General features: G+C 38.6%; 4 protein-coding genes and 1 long non-coding RNA gene across 6 annotated transcripts; 2 read left to right on the forward strand and 3 right to left on the reverse strand.

The window, feature by feature from the left end:
- Positions 1-349: 349 nt before the first annotated feature.
- LOC106403876 lies at positions 350-1,168 on the reverse strand. The gene is made up of 2 exons (XM_048757385.1): positions 915-1,168; positions 350-824 (listed from the first exon to the last, which is right to left on the reverse strand). Exons 1-2 carry the CDS (start codon positions 1,166-1,168, stop codon positions 350-352), a joined length of 729 nt encoding a protein of 242 aa, XP_048613342.1.
- Positions 1,169-5,740: 4,572 nt separating this feature from the next.
- Positions 5,741-9,502, forward strand: LOC106422852 (protein ALP1-like). 2 transcript variants are annotated; one of them, XR_007324089.1, is made up of 4 exons: positions 5,741-6,758; positions 7,077-7,114; positions 7,198-7,497; positions 7,577-8,261. XR_007324089.1 is itself a non-coding variant. In XM_013863644.3 (3 exons), the coding sequence occupies exons 2-3, from the start codon at positions 7,079-7,081 to the stop codon at positions 9,465-9,467; spliced, it is 1,209 nt and encodes a 402-aa protein (XP_013719098.2). In that variant the 5' UTR covers positions 5,752-6,758; positions 7,077-7,078; the 3' UTR covers positions 9,468-9,502. The 2 variants fall into 2 exon arrangements, 1 of the variants encoding a protein (XP_013719098.2); XM_013863644.3 differs by lacking the exons at positions 7,198-7,497; positions 7,577-8,261 and adding an exon at positions 8,295-9,502 and having other exon boundaries at positions 5,752-6,758.
- A 309-nt stretch (positions 9,503-9,811) lies between these two features.
- Positions 9,812-10,757, reverse strand: LOC106431749. Its single transcript, XR_001286269.3, has 2 exons — positions 10,422-10,757; positions 9,812-10,343 (listed from the first exon to the last, which is right to left on the reverse strand). It is a non-coding gene; the product is annotated as an uncharacterized LOC106431749 (long non-coding RNA).
- Positions 10,758-12,833: 2,076 nt separating this feature from the next.
- LOC106422853 (septum site-determining protein minD homolog, chloroplastic-like) lies at positions 12,834-13,665 on the reverse strand (the record flags this gene model as incomplete). Its single annotated transcript, XM_013863645.3, has 1 exon — positions 12,834-13,665. A coding segment is annotated over one exon (495 nt), but the record flags the coding sequence as incomplete, so codon positions are not given.
- Positions 13,666-19,672: 6,007 nt separating this feature from the next.
- Positions 19,673-21,784, forward strand: LOC106422854. The gene is made up of 3 exons (XM_013863646.1): positions 19,673-20,008; positions 20,204-20,998; positions 21,077-21,784. The coding sequence occupies exons 1-3, from the start codon at positions 19,673-19,675 to the stop codon at positions 21,782-21,784; spliced, it is 1,839 nt and encodes a 612-aa protein (XP_013719100.1).
- The last annotated feature ends 3,047 nt before the right edge of the window (positions 21,785-24,831 follow it).

Raw genomic sequence — 24,831 nt, forward strand, 5'->3', positions numbered from 1 at the left:
ATAGTTTTGACCAGTAGAGTACGTAGGTATAGTCTTGACCACTTTCTTATAAGGTCTTAGGCGTTTTCTTTCTTTAAATCTAAAGGAACTTGTTTCCTTTTGCCCATTGTTTCTATTTGGAAACCATTTTATTATAACTCAGTGGGTCATACATTCTTGGGTGTATATAATGCCCTTTAGGCAATGCCTTGGCCATAGATTTTTTACTAGGCTACTATACCCGTACTATAATGCCCTTTAGGCAATTTCTTTATCAATAAAATCATTCACATTATCAAGCAAAATCAGGCAAGATATAATAGCAATGAACTCAAAGCATTTCATAAAAAAATAAGACAAGATGTCGATTTTAGTCTTTGAGACAATCAGAAGTCTCAAAATCCAAGAGGTCGTCCTTTTCAAGGTCGTAATCATCATCAGCATCATACCCGGTATCATGAACCATATGGGCTTCCGGGTTCTTGTTCTTAAGGCTCTCTTGATAAAGCTCACATAGATGTTTAGGGGTTCTACAATTCTTGGCCCAATGGTTACTCATCCCGCATCTGTGACAAGCTGATTTGGTAGAGTTAGACGGTTTGGATATGCTGCCTCGACCACGGTCATAACTGCATCGGCCACGACCATAGCTGGAACCACGACCACGGTTATTGTGGTTTCCTTGCCGGCCATATGAGTAGTTGTCACGGCCACGTCCTTTGTATCTACTACGGCCTTTGCCGTGTGATCTCTTATCATCATGGACGTGGTTGCACTCTTTGGGATCTTTCTTTTCAGCCTCATTGGCTTCTGGTAATGCTGCTGTTCCGATGGGTCTCATCTCACTGTTTTTCATCAGGAGTTTATTATTAGCCTCGGCCAGGAGTAGGCACGAGATCAGATCAGTGTATGAGACGAAGCCTCTCTCTCTATACTGCTGTTGCAGCAACACGTTCGTCGAATGAAACGTGAAGAATGTTTTATCAAGCAACTCTTTCTCGGTTACTTCCTCACCACAAAGTCTCATCATTGAGACTATCTTAAACAATACTGAATTGTATTCATCCACAGACTTATAGTCCATGAATCTGAGATTCTTCCACTCATGTTTAGCCTTTGGTAATAGCACCGTTTTCTGGTGATCATATCGTCGCTGTAAAGCGGTCCAAAGGTCTAGTGGATTCTCCATGGTGAGGTACTGATCTTTTAGACCCTCAATGAGATGGTGGCGTATAATACTTATAGCCCTGTACCGATTCTTATCAGTCTCATTGTTGTCCTCGATGATAGCATCACCGAGTTCCTTTGACCTCAAGTTAATCTTTGTGTCAAGTGCTCATTGCAAATAGTTGTCTCCGGAGAGATTAAGGGCATCATAGTCTAGGTTTGAGATTTTTGACATCTGAATCACATTATCATTCAAAATTTGGGGTTTCACAATGTGATCATGTGGCCGCAAGACAATCAATAATCTCGGCCACAAGCAAGTCTTATACAATCATGTTTTCAAACAATCTAAAACGACCATGGTGCGATCAATCATAGATTCTATATTAGGCCGCACGGCCATACAATTCTATGATGCAAACTATTCAAGTTTATACGATCTATATGTCATGCTGGTCGATATTTTAAAACAAAACGAATGCAATTCATATTCAGTTTTATATGTTTATGCAAACAACCCTAATCAATCGGTCTCTTATTATGAAAATTAGGGTTTTGATTTAAGCAATACTAGAATTCGATTTTAGCAATATGAGATCAAGGTTTCAAGGCCTTTAGGATTTCAAATTCGAGATTAGATCTATCAATCAATCTATTAATCCTAAAACCTCAGATCATCAATCATTCAATCAAAACAAGAACAATCAAAATCGAATTCAAGCTTTAGGGTTTTAGGGTTTCGATTCCAGAATTTAGGGTTTCATAATTCAGATCAGAAACAATCAATAAAACAATCAATCATGTTCTAGGGAATCAATTTCAATCTAGTGATTATGATATGATCAGTTTTAGGTTATACCAATTTTAGGGTTTGATCAATAACATCGGATTTCCATAATAATGGATTAGGGTTTTAGGGTTTGATCATTATGTTCTCAGATTATTCGGTATACCTTTGTTTGTAGGGTTGAACCGGACCATCAAAGGGAACGGATGAACCTCGAGCTGGAATGAGAACAAACACGAGTTGGACACGAGCTGGTTGCTTTCAGATCGTGAACAGCTAGGACGAAGAATGCGCGCCAACTGCTTCAGGGGACGTTCGTCTGCTTCACGCATCTTCGAGCTGGGGGCGTCGATCGTCGGATTGCAAGCTGGTCCTTCGGGAGCGGGAGCTAGCTGGGAACGTCGGACGCGTACTGGCTGAGCTGAGACGCGGGACACGTTTTATCGGGAACGCGAGCTGGACACTTGTTATCGTGTCGCGAGCGTCTGATCGGTATTGCGAGCTGTCTGATCAGGAATGTGGGCTTGCTCTGTTGTGAACATGAAACTGGGGACATCTAGGATCAGGAACGCTTTAGGGTTTAAGCTGATCGGATAGTTGCAAGCCGGAACACAAGCAAGAACAGATTAGGGTTCTTAGGTAAGTTGTCGGCTAGGTTAGGTTTAAGGGGTTGGCGATTTAGGCTCAGGTTGCAGAGGACAATCGTGCTGATAACGTGTTGTAAAAGAATTGGGAATTCTGTGTATTTTATTAATGAATAATACATCCCTTTATATAAGGGTTACAAAGGAGTTTAAATGGAAATACATAAATGGAAAGATTACAAATCATAAACCAACAAGGAATAGGAAAACTAGTAATATGGAAACCCTAAGTCGGCTGCCTCTCTCTCTTCTCTCTCTCTAGGGTTTCGGCCATGTCTCTCTAGGTATGGGCTGGTTATGGACCGAGCCGATTATGGACCGGGCCGGTTATGGGCCATCCACTTAATGATTTATAACAGAAACAAGGTTTTACGTCATTGTTGGACCTAAATCCATTACAAAACAGTCAAGAATATTTATCGGCCAAACTCACGGATATCTGGAATGCGAGGAGAAAGACAATAAGAAGACCTTTGGACCTCGGCTTCAAAGAAAACCCGGACTGAGCATACCAAATATCTAGGGGATCTTAAAACACATACTAGATATTTGGTACTAAAAGATTAGGGAAGAAATGTGGGCAACAATATCTTCAGAACGAAATGATATAATCAGTTTTTTTTTTTTTTGACAACGACTGATCTGTTACTCAAGCTTGAGGTGGTATGGGAAACCATACCGGAATAGAACAACCAATCTAATACATATCTCTATGAAAGGATCTCGCTATCTTAGCTAATGAATCAGACGATACATTTTCATATCGAAGAATAAAAACAATTGAAAAATCTGGAAATTTGCTCTTCAGCTTCTGCAGCTCATCTAATTCAGTTGAAGTTTGTGAGAGGGCGATCTACTGGCCCAAAGTTATAGGAGTTTGGCCTCTGCTATCGCAGTTGTTAGTCTCCTTGAGCGCAAATTAGAATGGACCATTAGCTTCTAAAACCAACCAGACCGGGTAAGCCGGTTCCAATTGACCATCACTTTTTGCTATTTTTGGATCAAAAATAATTTAACGTATTTCATCAGTAGTTTCTTTTAATACAACATTCTCAATAAAGTTTGAGTGAATTACTCAAAAAAAAATTTCTTATGTTTTGTTACTCCAAAAGACACTTATTGCATGAGAGACACATTCACATTTTCCAAGTCAATTGTTAGACTTTTTTGCCCTTATTCATTTAAGGTAGTTCATCTCTAGTTACAGCTGGTTAAGAAACTGAGAATTACAATTATTTCAATTAATATAGTTTGGTTGCTCATTCAATTTTATTATTTTTAGTTTTATATTGAGTGAATTACTCAAAAATACACTTTCTTGTGTTTTGTTACTCAAAATGACAATTATTGCATGAAAGACACATTCACATTTTTCAAGTCAATTGTTAAACTTTTTTGCCCTTACTCATTTAAAGTAGTTCATCTCTAGTTGCAGCTGGTCGAGAAACCGAGAGTTACAATTATTTCAATTAATATAGTTTGGTTGCTTATTCAATTTTATTATTTTTAGTTTTTATATTTTATTGGTTTCTTCTTCATTTTCTTCTCCACCATGACCCTACGTATACACCACCACCTCCACCACCACTTTGTATCCACCTTCGTATCCATTGCACCACCACCTTCTATGCAACAATCATCTCCACCACAATCTCCACCGCAACCACCTATATTGTATCCATCACCGCCTTTCCCGTAACCACCACTTTCTTCACAACCCCCACTCCTCCGCTGCGGTATCCACCAGCTGCGCCACCGCAATAGCCACCTCCTCTACCTCGACGACCGCCACCACTTTCACGGTATCCACCTTCACGTCTTCTACCACTGTCTTCTCCATAACCACCACCAACTCCACAACCACCACCACCTCCACTTCCACCGGAACCACCACCATCTCCACCTCCACTTCAACGGCCACCTCTTCGTCCACCTCCACCACCATCACCACTTCCACCACGACCTACACTGCAACCACCTCCACGGTATCCACCTTCACGTCTTCCACCACCGCCTTTCCCATAACCACCACCACCTCCACTGCGGTATCCACCACCATCTCCACCACGGCCTCAATCTTCACCACCATCTCCACCTCCACTTCAATACTACTTTTCTCATTTCTATTGATCAGGAAAAAAACAAAAGCTTATCATCACCTCCAGCAAAGATACGCCGCCGTCATTGATCTACCAGTCTCACGATAGTAACGGCCTAACTCCTTCTCCTCAGATTTTTCAGCTTCATCTTCTCCAACATCACCTCTTTCTCTTTCGCCTCCACTACCACTATCCTCGTTTCCACCTTTACTCTCACCATCACCGCCACCGTCGCCGCCATCTCCGCCGCCGTCGCCATCAAAATCGCTCCAAATCACGAAAAGTTTCATCTTCTAATCACTGATTAAGTTATTAAATCTTTTTAACCTTCGGAATTGAAGTATGAATCAGAGTTTGTGAATTGGGGAAGTGACTTTTTCGGGGTTTGTTTTTTATTTTTGAAATATTGACTACTCAAAATGCTTTGGTCGGACTAAAAAAACATGCAACAACATGGGGGCAATGAACCCAACAAGATTAAAAAAAATAGTGTAACTTAAAGCTCAATCTATATGATGTCCCCACTCATAATTATTTTTTGCTCCATACCTTTTTTTTTTGCCCCCAACAGAAATATTTTCTGCCTCCGCCAATGGGTCGGAGAATGTAACGAGAGTAGGTTGATTCTTTGCAGATTCTGCACTAGTTTCTGGTTTTTGATTTTCCAAAATCTACTTTTTATCCAATCATGATTTTGACAAAATAGATTTCCTATTTTTTAGGGAAACTGGTTTTTACTTTCTTTTACTCTTTCCTTCCCAAAAACTAAGGTGATGATTGTTTACTTAGATTTTAGATTTTGGTTTTTGGTTTTTGGTTTCTAGTTTTTAGTTTCTAGTTTTTGGATTTTAGTTTTTAGTTTTTGGTTTTTGATTTTGCAGTGGCTTTTAGTGTTTTTAAAAAACTTGAATGGTGAGTTTAGATTCTTGGTTTTGGTTTTTGATTTTTGATTTTTGATTTAAAAAAAAAAATAATTTTCTGTATTTTTTTGTTTTCTCTAAATTTTTGATTAGTAATTTATTTAATTTTAAAATGTGTCTATTATTTTTAAGAACTTGACTTAATTTTACATAAAATAATTTTTAAATAATTAATTTTATTTATTGACAAGTTTTTTAAAAATGTTCTTATATAAAAGTATTATATTGGTGATAAAGTCTTATAGTTTATAGACATGAAATAGTAAAATGGTGAAACCTAATTTTCCTAAATAATACAAAAATTTATCAACAGTAATATTTACATGTTATTTTAATAGTTAACTTTGAATTATTAAATTTATTTATTCATAAGTTTACAATTGTATGAGCTAGCTATCAAGATTGTAAAAAAATGATGTACTATTAGATAGAATATCATTCACACACTGTAATAATTCTATTACATTTTAATTAGCATAGATATAAAATTGATGCTTATGTATATACTCTGTTGACCAAAAACGTATCTCCTATTTATTTCAAATAATCAAATTTAAAATTTGATTTATCTTGACAGCCTACGAATATGATAGTAGACGCACTGTCTCATAATAAACACAAAGATTACTAATCCTTATTTTTACAATAATTAGTACTTTTCTTTATTTTCCCTATATTAATGGATAAATATAGAAAAAAAAGAAGAAAATTGAAAAACCAACGAAAATGAGTAGTGAAAACTGATGAAAGCTTGTTTTTGGTTTTTACGTTAAGAAAACAGTTATTTGAAAAAACTAGTTTCCCTACATTTTAGGAAATCCATTCTTTGAAAATCTTGATTGGATGAAAATTGGATTTTAGAAAAACAAAAACAAAAAACTAATCCAAAAACTACAAACAATCAACCTCTAAAATCCCTATTCTATTGGATTCTTCCTAAGAAAGTTACGTACAAACACAAAAATGATTTTTTTCTGTTTTTTTTGTTAGCTAATTTTAGCTAAATAAAGTACTATATAAGACAAATCTATTTCACTACAAACACACAAAACAAAGCAAAAGCAAATCAAACGTAAACCTTAAATAATGCATCCAAGTGTCAAGTTTTAGGAAGCTTGCTGATCTTCGTTTCAAATCTTCTTCTCTACATCCAATCGAGAAGGTATTTTGCTCCCTGAAAATAAATTTTTGTAGCTATCTATTAATGAATATATAATTATGGTTAATTTTGTTTTAAAAATTATGGATGTACATATTTTACTTATTGTTTTAAAGGTACGGTTTCTATCTATTTATATTATATCTACAATAAAAAATTAAAATTTTATTCTAAAATATAATTACAGCATAAATACATGCATTGTTATATAATTATTATTATTATAACATGTACGTAGGAATTTACCTCTATAGCTATTAGTAGTTTATTTATAATATTAAGTTACATATATTTAACTATTAATGGTGTATTTTGTTATAGGTATGACACACCGAGGACAATCATCAAATGGCAAAGAGGTATTTATTTACTAAATAAATTATTTTAATTAACTGATTATATAGTTTAATTGACTAACTTATGTATGATATTACTGTTAAAGGGAAAAATACTATGGAACGATATCAAGGTCCATATATTTCTTGAAATATATGAAAATGAAATGGAAAAAATAAATTGGCGTACCGGTCCTTTGAAAAAAGAGAGTAAAACGAGAATTAGAAACGAATTTCAAGAAGCAACAGGTCAAAATCCAGAATGGCTTCCATTGAAAAATAAATTCTATTCTATAAAAAAAATGTATGACATTTATCGTCGATTGGGCCGTATGACTGGGGTTTCATTTCACGAGACCACAAAAGCTATTCAAATGGATGATGAATGGTGGAATGACCGTATTCAGGTAATCATTGAACATCATAACTCATCAAGTTTTTTTAAAAAGTAAAATAAATTATTATTAATATTTTTTTTTAATTTAGGAAATACCTGATGCTACAAAGCTCCGGGAACATCCCCTCACTGATATTGACAGATTGGATAGACTTTTTGGAGGCAAACACATTTCAACCGATGATGGATACTATCCAGGTTCTGGAGTGGATTAGAATACCGAGTCTGAGACTGTTACCGAGAATGAACACGACACTGTGAATCTAGAAGATGATTCTGATGCGCCTTCAAGAAACCAAAACGGAACACCGTCTTCCTACAACCAGAGTTCCAAACGGGTGTACGGAAACACTTCGCGTAGTTCATCTTCAGCACGTAAACGAGGAACATCAAAGGTTTCGTATGACTTCGTGACAAATGAAGCCTATATGAAACGAACAGAACTTTATGAACGAGCCCAAGATAACAAGCTTGAACGTGCAATTGCCTCATTAAAAACACTACCAGGTCTTCAATATGACTCTTCGTTATATTGGGGAGCAGTGACTGTGCTTCAAAGTAATGAGACACATGCACGTGTTTATCTTACACTACCCGATGATGATGCTAGAATTAAATATCTCGAAAGAATGACAAGAATCGACCGAGAGGCTGAATAAGAAAATTAAAAAAATATTGAATAATTTTTTTTGTCGTATTTTATTTCATGTTTAATTTTGAATAACTATTTCTTGTTTTTTTATTTTTTTAATTTATCAAATAATATTTATTTATTTTAATATATTACTTTTTTTTTTTTTTGGTTAGAAAGAAGCATTTTACCGAAAGCTTGAAGATGATGAAGCAGAAGATGGAAGCATTCATTTTGGAGAATCCTTTGTCGATCCTTACTCTGTGAGTATAGAAAGGCAACGCATGAACCTGGATCCAGAACGCGGTCGAAGATATGTATATGAATTACTTCACGGCCATGACGTACAATGCTATAACATAATTCGAATGTATCCACCGGTATACATTCAGTTATGTGAAAAGCTTAAGGATGATTATCAGTTGAAGGAGACTGATAATGTAAGCATCGAGGAAAGTGTTGCGATATTCCTTAACATATGTGCTCAAAATGCAACTCAGAGGTATGTTGGGAAGACATTTGGTCATTCACAGGAAACTATAAGTAGGAAATTCCATGAAGTGTTGAGTGCTCTCGAAAAAATGGCGGTTGATTTGCTTAAACCTGGTCCAAATAAGCTCACACAACCTCATCCTAGGTTACAATCCAATAGAAATTATTGGCCTTACTTTAAAGGATTTATTGGTGCAATTGATGGAACACATGTTCCTGTCACTATCGCGGGAAAAGATTCAGAAAAATATTGGAACAGGAAAAGTGACACCAGTATAAATGTTTTAGCTATATGCAATATGGACATATTGTTTACATATGCATATATAGGTATACCGGGATCAGCTCATGATGCAAAAGTTTTAGCACTAGCAATGGAGGGGCCTCATCAATTTCCAACTGCACCTTTTGGAAAGTATTATTTAGGAGATTCTGGTTATCCTCTTCGACCTGGATTTCTTACTCCGTATAGAGGGGAAAGATATCATCCTAGCCAATACGATGGAGCTAGTCCGCCCAGTAGTTATAAAGAAATGTTTAACAAACGACATTCTTCGCTACGATCTGTTATTGAAAGGACTTTTGGTGTGTGGAAAGGAAAATGGCGGGTTTTAAGAGAGAAGCCAAGATACAACATACATGTTCAAAGAAGAGTTGTTGCAGCTACAATGGCTCTACATAATTTTATCAGGCTTTCAAATTTAGGAGATGTTGGTTTTGATTCGGACTATCCAACTGGTAATGTACCAACTGAAGACTCTGATTCAGATGAAGACGAAGAACATAATAACACTCATGTGCACTATATGGAAGGCATTCGAGATCAAATTTCTGCATCTTTATGGGATTCAAGATAAATTTTATTTTATATTTAAATTTTTTTGTTTTAAAATATTTTAAAACAAAATTATGTATGCTTTGATGATAGTATTTTATTTTTTATTTTTCAATAATAGATATTTTACTATTCATAATATTTAAAATTTATTTTCTTTTAAAAGCAAAAACCAGAAACTAAAAACCAAAATCAAAAACCACCAATCAAGTTTTTCAAAAAACCAAAATCTACTGCAAAATCAAAAACCAAAAACTAAAAACCAAAAACCAAAAACCAAAAACCAAAAACCAAAATCTAGAATCTAACAAAACAATCATTGAGTTGTTTCTTACCGGGTATTTTGGTCTTTGAACAATGAGAAAGTGTGTCTAAAGCAAGAAGTGTCTTATTGTGAAATTACAAAGTCAAAAAGTGTTTATAAGTGTAATTGTTTCATAAAGTTTATGTAATGTTTGTCTGAAACATCATGAAGACATGGGCACTACAAAGATGCAAAGATCAAATTCCTTGATTGACACGAACCCTTTGTTCGACCAAGTTCCAAGAAAACTTCAGTTGCCTCCGAGCATTTCTAGTGGGTATGTATGAACTGTACGTATGTATCCCTAAACTTTGGAATACCAATGTGTGATGCAGAGTGGTCATCCAGACAGAGTTTATATGCCTTCAAAGTTGTCCTGGAAAATGATTGTTGGCTCACAATATCTATAATTAACTGGCTACTGGTTACAAACCTGCCACTTGGGATGCATAACTCTCTAGTCGCTTTGTGTGCATAAGCAGTGCCAAGTTCTACTGTGGAAACTCTTTGTGCAAATTTTAAAGTACTGATTGTTTATCCAAAAGTATTCCTCAGGACTCAAGTGAGCAAAGATCAGTGTTTTGGCTTGACAACCTTAAATAAAGACAAGAAATAAAAGCACTTAATATCGTTTGTTCACAAAAACAGAGAAGAAATTATTCATATTAGTACCTAATGCGTCTTGGAGTAGAAGATTCAGCTTGCTGTTTCGGTATAGATTGGAGAATTGTTCTGACCCCAATACAGAAATCACATATCCTAGAAAAGAAACAGATTTGTTTCGATATTGTGCTTCCTTGAGTCTGTCTTCTGTAACGTCTGATTTATCTACTGTTGCGCTCCATGCAAGATTCAACAGATGCAAGCAACTTCGGATGGTACCTCTAGATGTGGATGGTACCTCTAGATGTGTCTTTCCCGCGTACGTGCACCATAAAAATGCAATGAAGTTAGATCATATAACAGTAACTATTTGATTCTGACAGTGTGTAGTTTAGAGTTATGTAAGAGCACCTGTGAGACCGACTACTTTGATTGTTTATGGACGTGAAACTAACATCCCTATTCACCTCACCAAACTCCATCTGCTGAAGTACATCCATGGTATAGTTCACAGAATGCATTGTAGCATCAGGAAGACTCAAGCCATCGTCCTTGCTGGAGCAAGTCTGAATATCTAATGTGCGTAATGCGTATAGTCAAGAAAACTTAAGAACATAGGGTCAGCCTATGTGAGAAAGGTAACAAACCAGGAATGGTAATGTAAATTAAAGTTCCGGCGGGACTCACGAAAGGATATTATATATTGTGCAGGAGGAATTTTATGAAAGAAGGTCTCAGACTTGTTCACTGTAGATTTCGACCATTTGGACGTATATCTCGTAAGTTGTCAAGTCCCTTCTTTTATCAAAAACCAGAAAGATATCACTGAGAGCATGATAGTCAAAGAAGAGGATGCTGGCGAGATTTATAGTCGTATGAGAATACTACGGGAAAAGGCTTTTTGATATTCAACAAACCGGAACAATTGCTTAATATGTACGAGAATTTCAGGAGTTGGCGACTCACGTACATTTTGAAGAGGAAATTTTTGGAATACATATTCTTAAATTGTTTGAAAATAGAGATGAAATAGGTGACTAAAATGAAAGAACAGGTGGGATTACCTAACTAGATTGTGGCAGTGATGAAAATGGAAGGGAGTGAATTAAGTCGTTTAATTACTGGAGGAAAGAGCTTTGACAGTCAGTTGTTAAGTCAGATACATGGTGTTACATTTTGTAATACTTGATATACTCAAACTACTCCAAGTGTACTCTGTCAAATAAGATATCAATTATAATACTTGGAGGTTAAATCCACAAGGAGCGTACTAGTAGATTATTACCTAACACTGATATGCATCCATATCGTTATCCACATTCCCACATGGACGCAATGGGAAAGATTGTTTGATCCAAAAATGGTGTTTATGCTGGTGATGTTTGTTGAATCAATACAATAAAAGAATCTAAGTTGAATGATTAGATTCTTGAGGCTTAGGAGAAATCTTGAGATGAAATCAAATGGAAAAAGAATATAAAAGAGATTTCATTGAATAAAGGTTTATTACAAAGGTAAAGTGAAACTTAGAATACAAAATCTCTATGAAAATATGTTTTTTCTATTCTAAGAAGAGGAGAAGATCCCTTTCCCATAAGGAGGAGCTCCTTATTTATAGAAAGATGAAGCCTAGGACTTCCTAGCAATATGGGTCTAATTATTGTCTAATGGGCCTTGAGGTTGTTGTAAAATCCACCCCCAACAGTAAGCCCCCCAAGTTCGTAAAGAGAGATGAAGTCGATCTCTATGAATTTTACGAATAGGGTTTATTAGACAATTAATTAGACACGTATGCCTAGGACGATTTAGGCGAGTTTACTTTGAACTTGTGCCTAATAAAAGGCGAATTTGCTTTAGACTCGTGCTTAGCAAAAGACGAGTTTACTAAACTCATGCTGAGACAAGGGCGAGTTTACTGAGAACTCGTGCCTAGTAGAAGGAGAGTTTCTGTAAACTCATGCCTAGCCAAAGACAAGTTTTTGTAAACTCGTGTCTAACAATAAGCGAGTCGACCGCAAACTCGTGCCTAATAAAAAGCAAGTTCAATTTAAACTCGTGCCTAAATGCATGTTTACCGAACAATTGCCGACCCGAAGTCTCGTGTTGAGATTGTGTGTGTCGAGCAAGTTGTTAGCGTGTATGCTCGTCAGGCTATGATGACGTGAGAAAGCACCGGCTTGTGCTGTTTCCGATAAGCTCGTGGCTGAGAGCCATCTTTCGAAGCATGAGGACATATGGTGGTGGCAACTGCTTGTTGGCTCCGTTTTTTCTCTTTGGCTCTGTTTTACAAAAGCATGATCATGATTAGACAAAAAAAAATAACCAACTGTTGCATAATTAATATGCGAGCTATCAAACTTGTTTTTACTTAATGCTAGTGAGTTGTGCATGATGATATAATAATTGTCAACTTATTAATATCATAGACTACCAACAGCTAATCAATAACATAAGATGAATGAACAGTTTAGAGTTGTTTCATTAGTTTAAACCAAAGCCACAATGTTTAAGTGATTAAAGCACGTGATGGTTTGATAAAATAACTTATCTTTGGTGTGAAGAAGAAACGAGCATCCAAAAAGCTTGTGCCTTTAATGGCTAGCGACAGAACTGGCTAGCGACAGAGCTGGCTATGGTGGTCTCGTTGCAAGGAAGAGATAGTAGCATTCACTCGTTGATTCTCTTTGGCTCGACGTTACGTAATCAACTCCGAGGAAGTTCAGTTCAGTTTCACTTTCAGTTCGGTTCCACTCAACCACCAAAGAAAGAGAAGAAGCCACGTTTCTTAGGCTCCTCCTCCACCATAACAGCCTTCATACTATCTTGTTATGTCGGGAGTCGTCACAAGAGCCGCCTCGTTCGCCGGAGTGATGGCGGTTATGAACCCGGCGTCGATTCCGGCAGGGCAATCGATGATGATGAAGTCCGGCGAGCCTTCCGGCCTCGTTTTTAGGGCGTCGACGAGCCACTCGAGCGCTTTACCGCCGAATCCCATCGGGAGCTTCGACCTAGGTTTCGAGATGCATAGCAGTTCGAAGTTTGACCAGCGCTTGTCGCGAACGAGGGCCTGGTCGAGGCGGCAGTCTCCGTTGAGGACCTCGACGACGGTGTAGTTGACGTGATTCGCTAGCCCTAGGAGGAGATCGAGGTTGCGGAGGCCGAGGTCGGCGTCAATTGCGACGACGGAGAAGCCGTGGTGAGCGAGGGAGAGTCCGACGTTCGCGGTGGTGGTTATTTTCCTGACGCCACCTTTTCCGGAGGTTATGACGACGATGCGCGGCGTTTCTCCGGCGAGCTGGGGTTTCTCGCGGCGTTATCGAAGACGCTCCTTTTTTCTATTTTTTTTTTTTTTTTTTTTTTTTTAGAAAGAGAAGATGAATAATGGATCTAGGATTCTCTCAAATTTGATATGATTAGAAGATAGTTGTTCTCCTTGCCCCCTCCTTCTAGCGTCAACTGTTTGATCCAAAAATGGTGTTTATGTTGGTGATGTTTGTTGAATCAATACAATAAAAGAATCTAAGTTGAATGATTAGATTCTTGAGGCTTAGGAGAAATCTTGAGATGAAATCAAATGGAAAAAGAATATAAAAGAGATTTCATTGAATAAAGGTTCATTACAAAGGTAAAGTGAACCTTAGAATACAAAATCTCTATGAAAATATGTTTTCTCTAGTCTAAGAAGAGGAGAAGATCCCTTTCCCATAAGGAGGAGCTCCTTATTTATAGAAAGATGAAGCCTAGGGCTTCATAGCAATATGAGCCTAATTATTGTCTAATGGGCATTGAGATTGATGTAAAATCCACCCCCAACAAAGATGGTGGATCAGATCATACAATCTGCTGTTATACGCCATAGTAGGAGTCCTTTGCGAGTTCAGTTCTATTAGTAAAGAAGAAAGACTCATCTTGGGTATTCTTTTTGGATTATATGGTGTGAATAAATAATAATTACGGACAAGTTCTCTAATCCGGTTATAGATCAGTTTTGGAAAAAAACAGAAGGTGAAAAAATATTCTCTAAACTGGATTTAAGGTTAAGATATCACCAAATCAGGATGGAGAAATCTGATGTAGAAAAACGGTTTTCAAAACTCATAGTGGCCAACATGAGTTCACATTAATGCATTTTGGATTATGCAATTCTCCATCAATGTTTCAGTCTCTTATGAATGAAATTTTTCTACCTCTATTGCGTAAGTTTGCATTAATATTCTTTGATGATATACTAATATGCTCAAATTATGCTATGACAACTCTCTCAAATAAGAGATCGATTGCAGTACTCAGAGATCGAATCCACAAGGACTCTAGATTGCACAATATGCTTTGGTTTTCTAGTTAAGCTAGACAGTAATGATAAATGCAATAAACAAAAAAAATAAATTGTTCAGTTGTAAGTTATCAGAATGAGGGGTGCTAGACTTAGGGAAACTTGAATGTATATCAGAAATGCAAACAAATGCATTATCAGGGATTCTTAAAGAACCGCCTCGAACTCAAACTCATATAACAACCATTCAACTCTTGCTGCAATGATTATCTAATGTTAACTTAGAATTTCAACTCTCGTTGTGAATTCAGTTACTTCAGACAAGCATTAAACTCAGGTTTGATATGCTCACTAAACACTTAGACCAACTCTCACTGTGCCTAATAATTTAATTCATCTAAACTTGGTTCAGGTAATTGACCATGCTCTCGCATGTCTTTATTATCCTAAGATCTAGGTTTAAGATGATCAATCCTTAACTAATTATTTAGGTCAGCCAGATGAAGAACTAATTGATTTTCCTAGCAATTCTATGAGTTTAACAATCTATTTGATGACCCTTGAAAGACCCTAAATCTAACAAAATTGATTACTCAGACTTATTAATAAATAACATCATAGATATATCTGAATAAATTGCATAAATAGAATAGAGTAACAAGAGAGTTCAAAATCTTCTCTCTAAAGGAGTTCAGATCTCTATCTCCAATCCTAATATCTGCTATCCAAAAATGAAGCCTAGCCTAAACAGTGACCATAAAATAAACTAATATAGGTTAAACACGTCCAAGGCCTTCTTTTCAAATAAGGAAACTTCTGGGAAAAAGTGCAATTCCATAGAGTTGGTCAGCTTTTCTAGTTCTCAACAACATCGATCTACACCAAGGTGGCGTCATTCGACGCTCACGTCAAGGCTTGACTCCACTTTCTGCACAGCTACCGCTTTTCATCACTTTAAGCTCCATTTTAGTCTATAATCTCCAAAGTGCTCCAAAATGCACCTAGACCTGAAAATGACATAAAAGATATTTGAAATGCATAATAAAGCTCTCAAATGACCTATACCATGGCTTGAAAATGGTAAATTCCATGGCATATCATATGCTAATGTACAATGGTTCATTGAAGGAACATGTTATTCACTTAAGATTGGTTATGGAGTTTCTGGTCAAGCATCAACTGTTCGCTAACAGGAAGAAATATTCATTTGGTCAGCAAATGGTTGATTATTTGGGGTATATCGTCTCGGCAGAAGAAGTAGAAACATATTTCGAGAAGACAAATGTTATTAGTAACGGGCCAGTTCCAAAAATAGTGAAATTAAAAAGTTTTTTTGGGCCTCACATATTACTATAGACTATTTATCAAGTCTTATGGGGTAATAGCAAGGTGCTGACTGAGTTGCTGAGGAAGGAACATTTTGATTGGGATAATAAAACACAAAAGGCTTTTCCAGAATTGAAACAATGCATTATCATTTCCCCTGTATTGGCCTTACCAAATTTGACTAAAGTGTTTGTGGTTGAATTAGATGCTTCGGGGGTACAGGTTTGGAGTTGTTTTAATGCAAAACCAATGTTTTATATCATATTTTAGTAGAGGACTGGAAAACGGAGAATAGATCAAACTGGTATATGAATGGGAGCAGATGGCTATTGTGTTATGGCTGTGGAGAAGTGAAAACACTATCTGATGGGATGCAGATTTACCATTTATACAGATCAGAAAAGTCTGAAAATAATGTTGGACCAGAGAGATGTGTCTATGGATTACTGGAATTGGCTCACCAAATTATTGGGATATGACTTCGAGATTCTTCATAAGGTTAGAGTGGAGAATAAAGTAGCAGGCAGATTGTCAAGAATCATGTCTGATAAGCAGTTTACGTCTGTGGAACTGTTTAGTGAGTTGACAGTGGCATCTAATATGAAAATGCAAGAGATTTTTGAGGATATTGATACACATGAAAAGATCCGGAAGATGTTAAAGGAAATGATTTATAGAAGTTTTGAAAAGGTGAGCTATAAGATGAAGGGTGGTAGGTTGTTTTATAAGACATGCTGGTCTTGTAACACCCCTACTAATAGTTGACAGGAAATAATACGATCGATGTTTCCCGAAAACAGACCTAAGGTTCTCAGAATACTTTTGATCGCCTTGCACTAGCAACCCGATAACACCAACGCTCTTATCAGATATCAATCTAGGCTTTTCAACCTGACCAAGTAATACCCGATAGTTAGTTTTTTCCGTACAAGGACTAATATCATATGGAAACTCTTCATTTACAAATATTGTTTACACATTATATATTTACTTAAACAATATTACAAACCGGTTATAGTTTTAACCTAAGGCATATTTTCCAACAATGTTTCACCTTAAATATACAAAACATCGACTTTGCAAGGATAACAAAATACTACCACTGGTTTCACCGTTCCTTCAAGCCCAACAAAAAGTTTTCCCAACCAATGGTTACCTGCGCACACGAATGAATCATGAGTAACAAGTTACTCAGTCAATTTAGAACCACTACCAGTCAATCAATCATACACAAGTGCAATCATAACAATGCATAATCATGCTCATACAAGTACTAGTACCATACATAGATTATAATCCATCCTTGTGAAATCCCATCTTAAAAATCACTTCCATATCACCCGTCTTTCACAAATCATTCATATATATATATGCTAAACCCGAAACCATCAAGGATAAGATCTTAGCGGGTAAAGAAACATCATCAACATCATCATCGCCTTTGGATGAGCACTTTATAAACATCCTACACTGGACCGTCAGCCATTACACAGCCCTAGGCTGCAATGCGTAACTCTGTGTCTTCATACATTTTGGTCCATCACGAGCCACCATGTAATGAACAAGCAACGGTACTTCATTCATACGGGGATACTTATTTAATTTTTATTTTAAAGTCTTGATGTTTTAGTGTATTTGGAATTTTCATATCTTCCTTTCAGAATATGAAAAATTGATTTAAGATTAGAAAGAAATGGACAAAGAAATAATTACATTTATTTAAATAATATTATTGGAGATAAATAAAATTATTTATAAAATAAATGAATTTTGTAATTAATATTAAATTTAAAATATGTATAAATTGTATTTGTTTATGAAACAGAGAGGGTACTTATTTATACTTTGAGTCTAATTTTTATCCTACGCTATATTTTCTACTCAAACTTTAACAATTTTCTCTTTGTAAATTTATTGAGAATTTTTTCCGAACCTTCTTCTGAAAAATTTAGCAAATATTTCTAAACCTTCTTATTTGTAAATATATATGTTCTTTGTAATTATATTTGAGTAATTTCATTTTAGATTTTAGGGGTTCGATAGAATTCATCACTTGATATTTATGCTTTTTGAGAAAAGGGAAACATCTATTCCTATGTTTTAAAGTGTATTGTTGTATCTAGACTCGAGGCCTAATATGTGATGTTAGGTTATTAGATGCACCATAAGTGTTTAATTTAATGCATGAAAATATTTATGAACAAATTGTCCTTCGCCAACAAAAACTGATACGAAGATAAATTTGTGAACTTATCAAACTTGGACATAAATGTGCGTTTAGACATCTACAATCAAGCAAATAATTACAATATATCAATCCTAGAAAGCGGATAGGGTTTTGGCGACGACCGTGGCGACTCTGAATCTGTGAGGGCGTGAAGTGCAAGACGAAGACAAGAGGGAGACTATCGACACTCCTCTCCATTCTACGGTGTCCTGTATTGCATACGGAGTTTCCTCTACAAACTTTTTCCATCCCTTTGGTGTGTTTGCGTGCTTAACAAGGTTTGTTCTGACAACGAAACCATGAGCCGTCAATTAGGATCCCGGGCAAGAAGAGACATTGACACGACAGTGAGACGTCGTCTACAGGAGAACGAGGAAGAGATCATCAGGGTTCCTGTGTTTGATAACTCGGATCTGATTGCAAAGTTCAAACACACTCTTATAGGATGGATGTTCCACTCTGACGGAAGAAGGGTTGAGTCCCTGATGAAGCATATGCCTAAGCGTCAGATCTGTGATGTGGAGGGACGGGTACGAGGAAAAAACCTTGGGAACAACAGGTTCCACTTCGACTTTGATAAGGAGGAGGATCTGATCAAGGTACTGGAAAAATGTCCATGCCACTTTAATAAGTGGAGCTTTTCATTGGAGAGATGGACCCCTACAATCAAGGAAGACTTCCCCAACTCTCTGCCTTTCTAGGCGCTTGTGTCGGGGGTTCCGATTCATTATAAGAAACCAGAAACCTATGAAAGTGTGGGGAAAGCACTGGGAGTGTTTGATAAAGCGGATATGGAAGGAAGTCGGGTGAGAGTCTTTGTGAATGGAGATTTGCCTCTGAAATTTGAATGTAAGGTTGGCTTTGAGAATGGCGATGTGGTAAAGGATAGACATTGTTATTCCTGTAAGCGGATATCTCATGAGGAGGGAACTTGCCCTGAGCTTAATGATAATCAAAGAGAGAGAAACCGCTTGGCAAGAATGGAACAGAAAGAGAAAGAGGATATGGCGATGAAAGAAGCCTTCTCACTGATGCAGCGTGGATCTTATTGTTCATGAGTTTTGGTTTTCCTTTTCTTTTGGTGTTATCCTTTTTCATAATTATCTTAAATTAGTTATAATTCCTTTTCTTATAAGGAATATGGTTTTTATTTAGTTATATATAGAAACGATCCCTTAGCTTGTGAGGGTACGTTTATTATTTTGATTATTAATCTAAAGAGATTTGGTGTTCTTGAACCTTGCAATCGGCTAGAACATAGGTGTTCTCAACAATTCATGAAAACTTTGATCCTAGGAATTCTCAGACTAAATAGGATTCATCGTGTTATTGTAGCGTGAGCTACATTAGTTGGTATCAGAGACAACCGTTTTTGATTTCTCAATCGGAAACTTGATCATGGCACCACGAAAATTTACCGACGAACAATTGGAGGAGATCCGCCAAATGTTCGAAACGTTTACCGCGAGTTTGCAGACTACCTTACAAACCTCGATGGAAAACGCTTTAACCACCGTTCTTCATGCTCAACGTGAACAGCGGGATGTTCAGGGAAATCAACAACAGCGTCAAGAGAGGCCTCGCAACGCCCAGGTTGATGTTTCTGATGATGAAGAGCTCGCCGAAAACCTATTCGCTGCTCAGGGTCACGATCAACGCGATCGCCGTGGTCAACACCAAGACGCTCGCCATGATGACCATGATCAACGACTACATCAACGGTGGGAAACGGGTTTTCGTTCTGAAATCCCAGAATTCTTGGGAACTTTAAACCCCGAGGATTTTATTGATTGTACTCATATGGTAGAAGAGATCTTAGAGTTCAAACAAGTGCCTCCAGAGATGTGAGTTTCGCTTGTCGTCACCCGTTTCAAAGGTCGCGCCATGGCATGGTGGCAACAACTCAAGGAATCTCGGAGACAAATCAGCAAGCAACACATTGATTCATGGGAACGACTTCTTAAACATAGGCGTCGCAACTTCCTACCTTAAAACTATGAACGCACTCTGTATAACAAATTACAGAATCTGCGCCAGGGAGACCGCTCGGTTGACGAATATGCAACAGACTTCTTTCACTTCGCATCACGCATACCGGCACCGGAATCAGAATCTCAAATGATTTCGAGATTCATTGGAGGGTTAAGAACTCAGCTACAGAACACACTGCAACAATTCAATCCCTCTTCGGTCTCAGAAGCTCACCAACGTGCAGCAGCCATGGAAGTTCAGCTTCGCACTTCATGGTCGTTGGGCTCCCCTAGACCGCGTGGCCAACAGGCTTCGTCAAGCGAAGCGACACCCAGTGCTGATAAACAGAATGTACGTCCGGACGATACCAAAGCATGGAACATGACGGACTCAATCGCGGCTTCTCGCCCAGCGAGACCTAATGCATTACGATGCTTCACGTGTGGCGAAAGAGGACACATACAAACGGCATGTCCAAATAAGACGCGTAGAGGCTTGGTGGCGCATTATACTGACGAGACTGGTCCACAATATGATGATTACGAATCAGATCATGACGAACAGGGTGATATGATACAAGGCGATACTGGTGTCTGTTTGGTTCTCCACCGCAGCTGCCTACAACCTCAAACATCAAATGATTCGTGGCTTTGCTCTAACCTGTTTCGTACTACTTGCACGATTCAAGGAAAGGTTTGCAAGCTGATCATTGATTCAGGGAGCAGCTCCAACTTGATCACACAAGAGGCTGTGCGTAAACTCGGCTTCAAAACAACTCCTCACCCGTCGCCTTACAAGCTAGCTTGGTTGAACGCTAGCACTGATCTCTTCGTCTCAAAACAAACTTTGGTTGCTTTCTCGATTGGATCCTATAAAGATGAAGTCTTATGTGACGTAGCGCCAATGGATGTGTGCCATTTACTTTAGGGGAGACCGTGGCAATACGACAGATATGCAACTCATCATGGTCGCAATAACACTCATATGTTTGTATACGGCGATCGCACCGTTACCTTGCTACCCTCAAAGGAACTAGGTGACAAAGTGGAGCCAGTACTACACAACGATCAGAAACATCACACTCAATCTCTCATCACCTTACCTAAGGCCGCATTTGAAGCAGAGCTCGTGTCGTCACCAACTATCTTGGCGATCGTCGCGGTCCCATGCATGGCGGCATCAACAAATACAGTCCCTGCACCATTTACGGATCTACTTACCGAGTTTCAAGATATGTTTCCGGACGAGTTTCCACAAGAGTTACCACCATTACGCGATATTCAACACCACATAGACTTGGTTCCTAATTCAGTCTTACCGAACCGGCCACACTACCATGTGAGCCCTCAAGAGCATGATGAACTTAGACGGCAAGTAGGGGATTTGCTTGCTAAAGGTCTTATACGAGAAAGCCTGAGTCGAACCACAGTGCCTGCTCTCCTAATTCCCAAAAAGGACGGCTCATGGCGAATGTGTGTCGACAGTCGAGCAATTAACAAAATCACAGTGAGATATCGTTTTCCTATACCTCGTCTTGATGATTTGCTTGATCAAATAGGACATGCGGTAATTTTCACCAAACTAGACTTGAAGAGTGGCTATCATCAAATACGCATCCGACCTGGCGATGAATAGAAAACAGCTTTTAAGACGCGGGAAGGACTATTTGAATGGATGGTCATGCCGTTTGGCCTATCCGATTCTCCAAGTACGTTCATGCGAGTCATGAATCAAGCCCTGCGTCCATTCATTGGCAAATTTGTGGTCGTCTACTTCGATGACATACTCATATTTAGCTCATCATTGCCGACACATATGGAACATCTCCGAGAAGTGTTGACAGTGCTGCGCCGCGAGAAGCTTTATGCGGCTAAACAGAAGTGTGTTTTTGGTACCAATGAGGTTCTTTTCCTCGGGTATATTGGGTCTACGCGAGGTCTTGAAGCCGACCCTAGGAAGTTCGAATCTATTTGTTCACGGCCGACGCCGACGCCGACAAAAATCAGTGCGGTTCGAAGTTTTCATGGTCTTGCGTCATTCTACCGATGTTTTGTTCATCACTTCAGCTCCATTACAGTGCCTTTGACAGACTGTATGCGTGGTCAATCTTTCCTCTGGACCCCAGCCGCAGATGATGCTTTCCAAACCATCGAAGAGAAGCTCACATCGGCCCCTATATTAGTCCTACCCGACTTTGATAGTGTCTTTGAACTACATACGGACGCTTGTAAGTTGGGCATTGGAGCTGTCCTTAGTCAGCAAGGAAGACCGGTGGCGTTCTTTAGCGAAACGATTGCCGGTTCTCGGGCACAGTACAGCACATATGATGTGGAATTCTATGCGATTGTACAAGCGATCAAACATTGGAGACACTATTTTTTCCATCAGGAATTTATCCTTTACACTGATCATGATGCTTTAAAACATTTGGGCAGTCAGGATAAAATTTCTGCTCGGCACGCTTCGTGGATCGCTTTTCTCCAGCAATTCACTTTTGTTATCAAGCATCTCTCAGGTCGAACTAACAAGGTGGGAGATGCTCTTAGTCGACGCCATGCGCTTGTCTCCACTCTCCATACTATGGTGCCTGGGTTTGCGGTCTTGACAGAGCTTTATCCATAAGATAGTTTTTTTGGCCCTATATGGAAGGACTTACATGAAGATCGGCGTTCTGAGTACTCCCTCGTTGATGGGTTTGTGTTTCGCTAGAACAGACTTTGTGTGCCAGAGTGCAGTCTCCGCCTGCAGCTCATAAAAGAATTACATACAGAAGGGCATGTGGGTCGTGATCGTACGATACAGTTGGTCGCATCCTCGTATTTTTGGCCGAGTCTTCGGCGCGACGTGATCCATTTTGTGGAGCGGTGTGTCGTCTGTCAGCAGTCAAAAGGGCATGCCTCCAACAGCGGACTATACATGCCATTGCCTATCCCAACTCAACATTGGACAGATATCAGCATGTATTTTGTTCTTGGCCTTCCTCGCACTCAACGTGGTAACGATTCTATTTTCGTTATTGTGGATCGATTTTCGAAGATGGTGCATTTTGTGGCATGTAAGAAAGCTACATATGCGCTACAAGTAGCTCACCTCTTCTTTCGCGAAGTCTACCGTCTCCATGGTCTACCGTTATCCATTGTTTATGATCGAGACTCTCGTTTCCTTAGCCATTTTTGGCGGTCCCTGTGGAAACTCTTGCGAACTAGTCTTGATATGAGCATTGCATACCATCCCCAGTCTGATGGCCAGACAGAGGTCGTCAATCGGTCCCTTGGTAACATGCTTCGGTGTCTCGTGGGCGATAATATCAGGACGTGGGATACAGTATTAGGCAAGGCAGAATTTGCCCACAACCACGCAGTGAATCGTAGTACCGGGTTTTGTCCTTTCCGGGTTGTTTACGGACTGATACCTCGTGGTCCTCTTGATCTCGGTGTTCCTCCGGATTTGTTGAGAGATAATGCTCAGGCTGTTGACTTTGTTGGGTCCTTGACTCACATTCATGGGCAGGTTCATGACACTTTGCAGGTTTCTTCCGCCAAGTATAAAGAAGCCGCTGATCGATATCGGCGCGACTTGCAGTTCCGAGTGGGTGATCGTGTATGGGCTGTGTTAATTAAAGATCGTTTTTCTCCGGGAACTTATAACAAGCTCAAAGCAAGAAAGATCGGGCCTTTGGAGATTCTTGAGAAGATTAATGCAAATGCGTACAGAGTGTCTTTGCCATCCGACATCCATTGTTCGGACGTGTTCAACGTAAAACATCTCTGCCCATACATTCCGCATGATGATGTTACAGATTCAGGGACGAATCTTTTTCTACCCCGGGTGACCTGATGCAGCGTGGATCTTATTGTTCATGAGTTTTGGTTTTCCTTTTCTTTTGGTGTTATCCTTTTTCATAATTATCTTAAATTAGTTATAATTCCTTTTCTTATAAGGAATATGGTTTTTATTTAGTTATATATAGAAACGATCCCTTAGCTCGTGAGGGTACGTTTATTATTTTGATTATTAATCTAAAGAGCTTTGGTGTTCTTGAACCTTGCAATCGGCTAGAACATAGGTGTTCTCAACGATTCAGGAAGACTTTGATCCTAGGAATTCTCAGACTAAATAGGATTCATCGTGTTATCGTAGCATGAGCTACATTACTCACAACCCCAACATCAGAGTCCAAGAGCATACACTGACATATATAACCGAGACAACAGGGGAAGAGAGACGAGATCGACCTATCAAGAATCTTCAGACTTACGTAGAGGAGGGCGCAAGGAGGATGAGAGATACCATGATCTACGTAAGCAATTGAAGGAGAGACGTGACGCCCACTCAAAAAACGTATAGAACAGACTTAAAACAGGTAACCACTCCGAGCTTCACCACTGTCGGGAGAGATACCATCCGTATCAAAACAGCTCCGGAGCTCTGACAAAAGAGAGGACCAGAGACTCTGCTTCATCGTTTGAATGGAGACCAAAAAGAGCACCGGGGAATCGTTACGAGAATCAATCAACAAAGCATGGGGATCATGGATACACGAGCTCCAAGAGCAGGATGCCATGTGACTCGCAGAGAACCATATCTCAGAACCCCCGACGAAAAGGTTTCATGGACTCTGGTAGAGGAAGAAACTCAAGATCTACACCTTCCGAGGTGTTGGAATGGAGACCAGTTAATAG

The sequence above is a fragment of the Brassica napus genome, chromosome C5 (assembly GCF_020379485.1).
Source record: "Brassica napus cultivar Da-Ae chromosome C5, Da-Ae, whole genome shotgun sequence".
Lineage (NCBI taxonomy): Eukaryota > Viridiplantae > Streptophyta > Magnoliopsida > Brassicales > Brassicaceae > Brassica > Brassica napus.

What these genes read in the sequence shown, in the direction of transcription:
- LOC106422852 (XM_013863644.3), top strand. Translation starts at nt 7,079, where the DNA reads ATGACACACCGAGGACAATCATCAAATGGCAAAGAG. An exon ending in AATCATCAAATGGCAAAGAG is followed by an intron (nt 7,115 to 8,294) that starts GTATTTATTTAC and finishes TTTTTTGGTTAG; the next exon opens with AAAGAAGCATTTTACCGAAA.
- LOC106422854 (XM_013863646.1), top strand. Translation starts at nt 19,673, where the DNA reads ATGGAAAACGCTTTAACCACCGTTCTTCATGCTCAACGTGAACAGCGG. An exon ending in AGATCTTAGAGTTCAAACAA is followed by an intron (nt 20,009 to 20,203) that starts GTGCCTCCAGAG and finishes AACAAATTACAG; the next exon opens with AATCTGCGCCAGGGAGACCG. An exon ending in TCGTCTCAAAACAAACTTTG is followed by an intron (nt 20,999 to 21,076) that starts GTTGCTTTCTCG and finishes CATTTACTTTAG; the next exon opens with GGGAGACCGTGGCAATACGA.
- LOC106403876 (XM_048757385.1), bottom strand. Translation starts at nt 1,168, where the DNA reads ATGGAGAATCCACTAGACCTTTGGACCGCTTTACAGCGACGATATGAT. An exon ending in AACGTGTTGCTGCAACAGCA is followed by an intron (nt 825 to 914) that starts GTATAGAGAGAG and finishes GATGAAAAACAG; the next exon opens with TGAGATGAGACCCATCGGAA.